The sequence below is a fragment of the Anolis carolinensis genome, chromosome 1, assembly GCF_035594765.1.
Source record: "Anolis carolinensis isolate JA03-04 chromosome 1, rAnoCar3.1.pri, whole genome shotgun sequence".
NCBI classification, from domain to species: Eukaryota; Metazoa; Chordata; class Lepidosauria; order Squamata; family Dactyloidae; genus Anolis; species Anolis carolinensis.
The window spans coordinates 61,695,557-61,707,741 of record NC_085841.1 but is presented as its reverse complement, the minus strand read 5'-3'; the positions used below and the strand labels follow the sequence as shown (position 1 = coordinate 61,707,741).

General features: G+C 40.3%; 1 protein-coding gene across 2 annotated transcripts in view; it reads left to right on the top strand.

Annotated features, from left to right (window-relative positions):
* The first annotated feature begins 4,934 nt into the window (after positions 1-4,934).
* Positions 4,935-12,185, top strand: part of map3k21 (mitogen-activated protein kinase kinase kinase 21) — a 50,114-nt gene continuing 42,863 nt past the window's right edge. For both annotated transcript variants that reach the window (XM_008124210.3, XM_008124206.3), the window contains exon 1: positions 4,935-5,739. In XM_008124210.3, the coding sequence (XP_008122417.2) occupies positions 4,935-5,739 (805 nt within the window). The remainder of the gene's footprint in view (positions 5,740-12,185) is intronic.

Here is a 12,185-nt window from a genome sequence, read left to right as displayed (position 1 = left end):
GTTTTCTTTGTTTATTCATTTTTTCCCTTATGGGTTATTCTTAGGAAACGTCTCCTTCCTATTTTATTCTTTTATTTCATTTGTCTTATTTCATTTAGTTTATTCTATTTTTATTTTATCTCCTTATTTTCTTTTATTTTATTTATATTCTTCTTTTAATTATAAAAAAATTATTCTGTACTAATATATCTGTCCACCTGTTGCCAATTAGTTTCTTTCCTTAGAGTTCCCTTTTGTTTTGCTAATAAAAATGTTAATCTATCCATGTTTTTTATTTCAAGAACTTTAACTAACCATTCTGTTTTTGTGGGTACTTCCTTTTGTCGCCAGTGTCTGGCATAGACTATTCTAGCCGCTGTGGTGAGGAAGATCATTAGTTTCTCTTCGTTTGACCCTGCTTGTAGTTTGGAAATACCTAATAAATAGGTTTCCGGTAATTGAATAAATTTCACATCTAATATCTTTTGTATATTATTATGTATCATTGCCCAATATTCTCTTGCTTTGCAACATTTCCACCAGAGGTGATAGAAGCCCCCTTCCTCCCTACCGCATTTCCAACAATTAGTGTTTAGATTTTTATTTATATAGCCAAGTTTTTTTGGTGTCATATACCATCTGTAAAATAGCTTCATCCAATTTTCTTTTAGTTCAATGGCATATGTTAGTTTCAATTTTCTGATCCAGCATGCTTCCCATTCCTCTAAGAGAATTGGTCTGCCAATGTTTTTGGACCATTTGGTCATGCAATTTTTAATGTAACTTGTTTCTGTCTCCCATTCCAGTAATATTTTATAAATTTTGGAGATAAGTTTCCCGTCAGTGAATAATATTCTGTCCCATAGATTGTTTTTGTCCATGAAGCCTATTGGTCCGTCTCTTTTGTAGTACTCCCTGAGTTGGCCATATTGTAACCATGACACCTTAATCTCTCCCTCTAGCAATTCCTGGTGTGATTTTAGTGTCCATTCAGGACCCTGTTTCTTCAGTAAGTCTTCGTATTTTGGCCAGCTGTTCCACCCCATTAACCTTCTTTGCACTGCCTCTAAGGGGGAAATCCATTTTGGTGTCCTATTGTACATTCTTGTTTTATATTTTTGCCACGTTTTTATTAATGCCGACCTTATGGGATGATTATAAAAGTTTTTTTCTATTTTAGTTCTTTCGTACCATAGATACGAATGCCATCCTGCCTGGAGGTCAAATCCCTCAATGTTTAGTGTTTTCCTATTTCTGAGTTGGATCCAATCCTTGATCCATAGTAGGTTACAAGCTTCGTAATAGATTTTAAGGTTTGGTGCCGCAAAGCCCCCCCTATTTCTGTCATCTGTTAAGTTTATCATTACAGTAGAGTCTCACTTATCCAACATAAACGGGCCGGCAGAATGTTGGATAAGCGAATATGTTGGATAATAAGGAGGGATTAAGAAAAAGCCGATTAAATATCAAATTAGGTTATGATTTTACAAATTAAGCACCAAAACATCATGTTAGACAACAAATTTGACAGAAAAAGTACTTCAATACGCAGTAATGTTATGTTGTAATTACTGTATTTACAAATTTAGCACCAAAATATCACGATGTATTGAAAACATTGACTACAAAAATGCGTTGGATAATCCAGAATGTTGGATAAGCGAGTGTTGGATAAGTGAGACTCTACTGTATATTATAATACGGTTTATATTTAATTCTGTTTTAATGCTTGCATATTTGTATATTTTAAACTGTATGCGAATGCTTACGTTAAGCCGCTTTGAGTCTCCTTCAGGAGAGATAAAGTGGGCTATAAATAAATAATAATAAAACAGCACATTTGCTATGCTTCTCTCTAGCCTCTAGCCCAGGGGTCCTCAAACTTTTAAAGCAGAGGGCCGGTCCACAATCCTTCAGACTGTTGAGGGGCCAAATGATCATTTGAAGAAAAAAAATGAACAAATTCCTATGTACACTGCATATGTCTTATTTGTAGTGCAAAAACAACAACAACAACAAAAGAAAAATACAATATTTAAAAATAAAAACAATTTTAACCAACTCAAACCGATCAGGATTTCAATGGGACGTGTGGACCTGCTTCTGGCCAATGAGATCGTCAAGTTAATTAGGATTATTGTTGTTGTGTGCCTTCAAGTCATTTCAGATTTTGGGCGAGCCTAAGTCAAAAATTTATTTATTATTTATTTATTTACTGCATTTATATCCTGTCTTTCTCACCCCGAAGGGGACTCAGAGCGGCTTACAATTTATATCTATATATTATATATTATATTATTAGCATAGAACAATATTAGCATTATATATTACTATATTGAATTATACCACTATATTGTAATATTATTAGTAATATTACATGTAATATATAATATATAATTAATATTATTATATGGTACTGTGCCCGGCCACGCGTTGCTGTGGCAAAGTGGTGGTGGTATTGGTTAAAAATTGTTGTGTAATTTTTATTTGACGTTATTTGCATTTTTTTTAATTAATTTTATTGTAAGTTATATTTTTATTTATTAAATTTTATTATTTTCTTGTATTATTTTTAGTTATTTTCTGTTATTATAGTATTTTATTGTATTAATTTTTTAGTGTTTTTTATTATTTTTTATTGGGTTGCTAGGAGACCAAGTTGGAGGAGCTTAGCCTTCTAACTGGCAGCAATTGGATAAAAGCAATTATTCCTCTCCCTGTAATTGGGACTTTATTTTTCTTTTCTTTTTGTTGTATCAACCTAGAGGCGTGGATGATGGGTTGTGTTGTCAAATTTCGAGGTTGGGGGGCCTGTAGTTTTGTTGTTTTGTGGGTCGCCGTGATGCCATCACTCTTTTATATATATATAGATTATGATTAGTATTACATTGTATTACATTATAATATTTCTATCAATATTATATGTATATACAATATTATATTATAAAACTGAGGGCAGGGGCCAGGTAAATGACCTTGGAGGGCCTTAGTTTGGGGACCCCTGCTCTAGCCCAAGGCTAAAGGTATGTTCAAATAGTAAGGTGCTTTTCTGCTGGTGAAACGAGTGGAGAGGAGGCATGCTGAGGCCCGATAGCCAAGGAGGGAGCTCCATGCCTTATGAAGCCATGGTCGTGTCGGCTGGACTGCTGACCTGAAGATTGGGTTGCTGACCTGAAGGTTGCCAGTTCGAATCCCCCCCCGAGACAGAGTGAGCTCCCATCTGTTAGCTCTAGCTTGTGTGTCCCCTGAGCAACATCTCTGTAGACAGCCAATTCTATCACACCAGAAGCAACTTGCAATATGTTCTCAAGTCGCTTCTGACACAATTAAAAAAAAAACATGCCTTCACTTGACCTGCCTGAAGGGTTGTGGGATGGATAAAAAGCTTTCCCCTCTGCACACCAGCAGCGTAAAACTCAAGGTGCATAAGCACTATAGACTTAATGTAGTTTCACCCACTCTAAATGCCATGGCTCAGTAGTATGGAATCCTGGGAGTTGTAGTTTCACGAAGTTTTATCCTTCGCTGCCAAGGAGTGCCAGTGCCTGATCAGGCATAAAGACAGCAGCACTATTAGGAAACGGTGGCTGAAGAGCTCCTAAAATGACAGCTCCCAGTGGTCCATAGCACTGAGCCATGGCAGTTCAAGTGGTGTCCAGGTGCATTCCTCCTATAGCGCCCATGCACCCATCCATTGGATCGCACCGCCTTCCGGATTTTACGGCCCACTGGGGGTGGGTCCACAGGGTAGAACGAACTCATTTCGACACCGCTCGAACTACCATGACTCAATGCTATGGAATCCTGGGAGTTGGAGTTCTGTGAGCTCTTTAGCCTCCTCTGCCAAACGGGTGCGGGTGTCTCACCAAACTACCCATTTCAGGGTTCCATAGCCCTGAGCCACGTCAGTTAAAGTGGTTTCAAGATGCATGCATTCTGTGAGGCTGGAGACAAGCCATCCCGCTGATTGAAGCCTTCGGAGCTGAGAGCCAAGGCGAGGCTCCATGGCTCCCAGGGGCTCCGCGGCTCCTCCATCTCCCTCCCTCCCTCCCTCCCTGCGAGCCCGCAGGCGCGCTGAGCTCCTCCCTCGGCTCTCCACCTGCCTGATTCCCTCTTGGACCCACACCCCGGGGCGGCCCCCTCCCGCCTCACGTGACTCGCCGCGGCCAATCCGGCCCCGGCAGCAGCTCTTGGGCAGCTGCTCTCACGGCAGGAGGCAGCAATGGGGAGGGCCCTGGCTTTGGGGGCGGCGAGGACCCCCCGGGAATAGCCCACGCCGCCTCTCTCGCTGCCAACGGGGCCGCACTCGCCGGGACTCCTGCCGCTGCCGCCTGTGGTTTCCTCTGGCCGCGCGTTCGCTCTCCTGGCCCTTCGGAGGCGGCGTTGCGCTCTGCCCTAGACTTGGGTCCAGTCCTGCTCTTTCTCGGGACTCAAAGGTTCTCTCTCTCCCTCCCTCCCTCTCTGTGCCTGGCCCAGCGTCTGCAACCCGCCCACCACTCTGTACCCTTCCTCCTTTGTGTTCCTTGCACTTTCTTCTCTCTCCCTTTCCCCACTTTCTTTTCCTTTTTCCTTTTCCCCTCATTACTTGAGCCCCCAGATCTTTCGAATCCATTACAGCTTCCTCCTTTGCTTCTGCCCTGAGCTCCCCTCTCCTCTGTTTACCTTTTCCTCAAAGGTCCTAACTTCCTTGTGGTTTAGGCCTTGTCCTAATCTCCTCCTCCTCCTCCTCCTCCTCCTTATGCACCCCGGTTCTCTGCATCTGGTGCCAATACACCCCACTTTCCCACCCTTGCTGTCCTTTCTTTGCAGTCTATTTTATTTCAGTCCCTTTCCTTACCACCTTCATGGCCAGGTAAAGCAGGGCACAATGGTAGACTCTTCTGGAGGTAGGCTCTCTGCTTGTTTCCAATGTTGAAGTTGAAGTTGTCGTCTTTGGCTCCCCTAATGCCTTGACCATGGCTTTGCTTGGTGCCGAGGGAGGGTCTGGGGGGTCTTCAGGGGGCCTTGGCACCTCCTGCCCTCTCTGGACCGTGCTCTATGACTATGAAGCCACAGGGGAAGACGAGCTGAGCCTGCGCCGAGGAGAAGTGGTCGAAGTGCTCTCCAAAGATGCAGCGGTCTCTGGAGACGACGGCTGGTGGGCTGGCAAAATCCGCCACCGCCTTGGCATCTTCCCGGCCAACTATGTGACTTATCAGCCTGGGCGCTACCACCACCCCCAGTTTGGTTTGTTGGAGAAGCCTGGGCATCAAGCACAAAGCCAAGTAATGAGTGATGGACAGCCTATAGATGGTGGAGACCACGTGGCATCTCTAGCTGAGATTGACTTCCAGCATCTGGAATTGCAAGAGATCATTGGGGTTGGGGGCTTTGGAAAAGTGTACAGAGCCACATGGAAAGGCCAGGAAGTAGCAGTGAAAGCAGCGCGGCAAGACCCAGATGAGGATATCATGGCCACTGCAGCAAGTGTGAGGCAAGAAGCAAAATTGTTCTCCATGTTGAGGCATCCTAACATCATTGAACTCCGTGGTGTAAGTCTGCAGGAGCCCAACCTCTGCCTGGTTATGGAGTTTGCAAGGGGAGGACCCCTCAATAGGGTCTTGTCTGGTGCTTCTCCCACCAGTAGCGGAAGCCATCGTGGTCGGCGCATTCCTCCTCACATACTGGTCAACTGGGCTGTTCAGATTGCTCGTGGGATGCAATATTTGCATCAAGAAGCCATCGTTTCCATCCTTCACAGAGATCTCAAGTCAAGCAATAGTAAGACAAATTGCATTTTATTTTCCATGTTTAAATATTATAACACTGTGAGAAATTAATTAAACATTGGGTGCATTTACAGGCTGTGATAAGCTGTGTATTATGTTAACAATGGCTTATGAAAAGACATCAAACAGTGGTTCTCAATCTGTGGGTCCCCAGATGTTTTGGCTTTCAGCTGGTAAACTGGCTTTCTGGGAGTTGTAGGCCAAAACACCTGGAGACCCAACAGGTTGAGAACCAGGTTGACATAAAGGAATCCTTTAGCTCTTTTGATGGGAACTAAGAAAAGTACATTTCAAGCATAGATTTTCATGAATTTCAGTCCATTTCGTCAGATGCAGAAGTGAACTAGAATCCATAAAACTTTATATTGGCAGTTCCCAGGTTGAAAATAAGATACGTTCTGTAGGGTTGTCCTTCAGTTGAATTTGCACATAAGTTGGAACAGGTACAATTTTAAGGGTAACCCCAGGCATTTTAAAAGGTTTTGGGTAGCATAGGGAAATATTACCAATGTAATATTTGTTTTGCTGTCTGTGCTTCTGTTTAAAAGATTTACCTCACTTTCTGTCACTGTGACAATTGGATTTTGAAAATTTTTGGCTGTTGTGCAATTAAGGATTGGTGATAAGGCATCAGTGTAGACATTTTTTCCCCATAATTCTCTCTTCCAGGAGTGAATTAACTTTTTTAGGGGTAGATTTCTCCTTACTTCTTGGTGTCTTCCCCCATTTGTAACTAGGAGTTGGATGTAAGTTGGATGCTTGTCAGCCGGAAACTGCCTGTTCTAGAATGCTAGGATTCCCTTATATATATATTTTGCTTAGTCTAACATGGCTATTTATTTAAATCCCATTACTGTGTCTAGTTATTTATGACCAAACAAACCACAGCTCATCTTCCTGACTGTTATTTTGTTCTCCTTCTGCTCATTTTGCCAGCACTTTCTTTGGAGTGAAGAGCATGAGAAAAAAAGACAAGGGGCAATTCTCACCTGTGGTTGGGATGTTACAGTAAATTCATTGGTTTAAATAAGCTTCAATTCATAAACCAACAAAACTCTATCCTTATCCCATGGATAAAAAGGGGTCAGATAAATGCACAATATTTGTTTCTCCATGTAAAAAATGAAATTACTGAAGAGGAGAGCTTTTCTATGCCTGGAGCATAGAAGCTGAGACAGTTCTTGGATTTTTTTATGGTTCTGTCCCAAATGGAGAAAAGATTCTCCATGTGCAGAAAAGATTATCCTGCTTAGAACCCTCAGGAGAACAATATACTGCCTGAGAGAGGTAAACTAGCATGCTGCTTCTTTCACATATTTAATTAACTTTTCTTTGAATGCCTCATCTAATATGGATTCTGACTGCCATGGTAAACAAACCATGGCTCATTAGCAAAGGCACATTAAGTCACCATGGCAGATCAAATATCAATGGACTTGATCATGGTTTGTTATGGTAGGCACAGGGATTGCGTAGTTCAATGAAAGTGATCACAGTCAACCTTCCATGTTTCTGGATTTGACTTTTGCAGATTTTCTAGGAATCTCTAGGTCTTCCAGTGTGACACTCAACTTCTGCACATAAAGTCATGCTGGAGGTCCTAGAAATTGTTAGAGAGAATACCTCTCTTGGAATCTCTAGGCTTTCCAGTATGATCTGTTGGTGGATATTGACCATAAAGTCATGCTGGAGACCTAGATATTCTTAGAGATGTTATCTCAGGGTTTGTTTGTTTTTTTAATCTATTTTTGGCAATTTTTCATTTTTGCAGGGATCCTCTGCCCTTTACCCCAATGAATGTGGAGGGCTAACTGTACATACAGTAGAGTCCCACTTATCCAAGCTAAATGGGCCGACAGAACCTTGGATAAGCAAATATCTTGGATAATATGGAGGGATTAAGAAAAAGCCTATTAAACATCAAATTAGGTTATGATTTTTCAAATTAAGCACCAAAACATCATGTTATACAATAAATTTGAAAGAAAAAGTAGTTCAAAATGCAGTAATGTTATGTTGTAATTACTGTATTTATGAATTTAGCACCAAAATATCATGATATATTGAAAACATTGACTACAAAAATGCCTTGGATAATCCAGAACCTTGGATAAGCGAGTCTTGGATAAGTGAAACTCTACTGTACTTCTTTTATGTTAGGATTTGACAAGGTCACAAAGAAGCGCAGTATAAAAGTGATACATTGTAGCATTACTTTTCTTTCTTTGTAACAATTCAGAACTGCCCTTTCAGTTATCTTACTTTACAACAGTTATAATCCAGTTTGACTGCATGAAGTCTCTTTTCTATTGTCTCATCATTGCATACACATCCATGTCAATTTCAGTGCTTAGCTGTGTTTATCTTCTTTGAACACTTGTAGAGCCTTTCCAGAGCTCTTCAAAACTAAGAGGCATCTTGTTCATCCTTGACTATTGACTCTTGAAGTGATTAAAACTTGTAAAATCCTTTTATGGTACGAGGAATTAAATTTATATTATGGCTTGATTTGTAGTCATTGGCCCTGTAAAATAGAAATCTACCTGAATCCTTGTGCTATTGTTTCTTGTTCCATTTTGTTACACTGGGAAGAAGCAGTCATATTTTACAATGTTAGTTTCAGATTGGTTTAAAACAGTTCTAATACATTGTCTCAAATGTCACTTTGAAGTATCCAGTTCCATATTTTGTGGGTTGTTTTACAATTTTGATTTTAAAAACCTCAGAAAGGACCCTCCTGCCAGAATACTGAATTATTGATATTCCATCCTCCAATTTTTACACCTCTTTCCTCCATGTCTAGCCCAGCTTTCCATATAATATGCTCATCATACAAGTTAAACTGATAGGATGATCAAATGCAGAGAAAGAATGTCTAAGGCAATATTGAAGGAAGGTGTTGTCTTAAGGATAGCTAGGCAAGAAGACAAGGATAACAATTATGTGATAAGAAAAGATAATGAACCGAAGAGGAATGTTAGAGGCCAGCCATATGTAGTAGGTGGAATACTGATCAAATACTCATCATCATCAATAATTTATTTACCGCAGTTCTTGTCTTGGATTTTCCCTAGTATTGGTATTTATAGTGTCTTTAAAAAATTAAAACAAATAGAGCTAAAAGCACAGGGCATACTGTATATACTAGGCATGGGAAACTGACCATCCAGGTGTTTTGGACTCCAACTCCCACAAATGTGGGAGTTAGAATCCAAAACAATTGGAGGGTCGAAGTTTGCCCATGTCTAGTACATACTATTTCTAAGTCAATCTCATGTATAAGTCAAGGGCAGAATTTGGGGCCAAAATTGTGGATTTTGATATAAAAATTAAGGTTAGGAAAGTACCAGTGCTGCCTTGAGGGGCAGCCACCGCTGAATGCCACTGCCATTTTGCCAGCCAGACATTCAAGCGGCAACAGAAGCAGCATCAGTACTTCTTTTAGGTTCTTCTGGGTTAAACTAAACCAGGGGTCCCCAAACTAAGGTCCACAGACCAGATGCAGCCCTCTGGGGTCATTTTTCCCCACCCCTGTCCTAAACTTTGAAGGGCTGTCTAATCTCTTTGGGATGGTTTAAACTTTTCTGCTGGCTTTTCTCTTAAGACCTATCCCAGCTAGAAACCTAAAAGATAGCTATTCAGAAAATGAAGCTGCTCTTTGGACAAACATCCCGTTAAGGGAAATGTCATCCAAGGTCAATACCCAGCCTCTGCCCTAAACTTTAGACTTAGGGTTGCCCTCAGTCTAAAATGACTTGATGTCTAATTAACTTGCCTATCTCATCAGCCAAATGCAGGCCCACACTTCACATTGAAATATTGGTAAGTTTATGCTGGTTAAGATTGTTCTTTATTTTAAATATTGTATTGCTCAGACTATAGTGTGCCCCCGCCCAACAGTGTGAGGGACCGTGAACTGACCCTCTGCTTTAAAAGTTTGAGGATGCCTTGACTAAAAGTCTTGCCTTTTGCCACTCTGCTCAGAGAAGTGACTTGTCTTCTTTGTTAAAAAATAAGGGTTAAGGTACAATAGTCACATTAACTTGTGGATAGGACCCCCAAAACCTGGATAAACCTATCCCTTTCTGTGGAATGATTCCAACTTACTCATAATTTTGGCCCAAAACCTGTTTGTAAGATGATAGGAATGACCAGCAAAACAGTACACTATTCAGAGGCTTTGTAGTCAGCCCCTCCCATAGAGTTCTCTCTTTACAAGCTTAGTATGATCTATTAGGAGATACTACCAATTACTGCTTTAATTACTGGTTTGCATTTTTGAGAAAACTGATGTATGGGTTTTATTTTTAAATGCATTTTACAGCATGGTTGTACAAAGGTTAAAATGGATCTATTTGCTGTGTCATAAGATTCTGCAGTAGATCCTTCTGCTTGCAAAAGTAAATTTTAAAATGCTGATTGTTAATGGACAGAAAAAACACACATACCCCTTTTGACCACCTCAGCAGCAGAATGTTCAAGCTATCCCAAACACAGAAGGCCTTTGGCAACTTAAACATAAAATTCAATTATTGCCTTGTTTGGAAAACAAAAATGTATACCTAGGCTTAATGGCCTTTGCTATGCAGTTAATTAGAAATTATGACAAATGTAAAATTTCTATCCATCCCCACCCTTTATTTTGTACCCAAAGTCTGATTTATTGCTAGGCATTATCCTGGGTGCTACTTTTGCTCTGTATGTTGACATCCAGTGATGCTACGAATAGGATATGCATGAACAAATCATAAGGAAGAGATCTCTTAGGAACTGCACTGCTGTCAAAGGTTAACCAGATCTCTTTCTGCTCACACTGGGGGAGACTCTAATGTACCAGTGGGAAATTATATTAATGTTTCTATTCCTTAAAAAAACCCTTCTTGGGACAAAAGTTATCTGACAATCTACTGAAGAAATCACAGTAAAAACTCAATTGGGGAGATGTTTCTTCATTGTTTTTACTCACCTTACCATGTAAAATATTCAGAGCTAATCCTCTATGAGTTTATGAACTTCTTATCAAGGTGTTTTCTGGACCTGTACAAGAACATAAATGTTGACATATTAAATCAGAGTGAATGTTTCTTTGTATCCCAGTTTTATGTCTTCAGCAGCAAGCCAGACATCTCAAAAGATCAAAAATACAATGGAGATAGTGACCCACACTCTGCCTACCCAGCAATCAGTGGTTGTTACCATTGCTTCCAAAGTATACTTAATATTAGAGCTCAAAAGTCCAGTAGCAGTAGATTACATCCGCCTATGACCACATAAAGATATGCCAGTCAGCTCTCTGTATCTATGGGTTCTTCATCCAGGGATTCAGCCATCCATGGTTCGAAAATATTTGCCCCCCCAAAAAAGAAGTTTCAAAAAGCAAACATTGATTTTCTATGTTTTGTAAGGAATACCATTTTACTATACCATTGTGTATATAATGAGACTTGAGCATCTGTAGAATTTGGTATCAGATCATGTCTCATTTTAGAAGTTAAGCAGGGTCAGCCCTGGTTAGTACTTGATTGGAAAACTACCAATGAATTTCCAGGATTGTAAACTTTATTTCAGATGAGATAACTGCCATGAACACTTCTGACTAGTCCTTGTCTAAGAAACCCATATGAAATTAATGGAGTCACCATGAGTCAACAGTCACATACACACTTATATACACATGATAACATCTGTGAATGTCATATAAGGGTCTAGTCTGGCTGTAGACAAATCTGTTTCTTTTCTGTATAGAAGTGATTTATTGTAAAATATGAGGAATTAAAATATTTGTTAGGTATCTTCAGGTTGATTCTGACTTATTGCAACCCTATCATAAAGGTTTATTGGCAATATTTTTTCACAAGAGATTTGTCATTGCTCTTCTTTTAGGCTGAGAAAGTGCAACTTGCCCAAGGTTATCCAGTTCGCTTCCACAATTGAGTTGGGAGTTGAACTCTATTTGCCTAGTGTTCTAGTTCAGCATTTATCACTATACCATATTCACTCTTAATTAAAAAGATACTATGTGATTAAAAGATATCTGGGGTTGGTACTCTATTTTCCAGTAGACTTTAAATAAATAAGACCAACTTGTAAATAGACTTAGCAGGGAACATAGGTGGTGCCTGAAACTGATAGTAACTGATGGATACCTCCCATTTTTCTGGTTGCTCTGCAGGGAGGAGAAGCCACAGCTGCAGCTGGTAAAAGCATGGACTAAGAAAAGAAAGCTAAAGGCGCCAGCTAAAATGTCCACAGAACTATCAAGTGGGGCAAAGGACAAAATGCAGAGAGAAATGGGATGAGTGAATAGGAGATTGGAGTCAGCAAAGAGAAAAGACACATAGAGGGCAGCTGGACTGAAAAGGGGAGCAACAGGGATGTAGATACTGGGAGAATTAGGGCATTGTCCCCCAATATAAATTCTGCCCACATGATATTTTC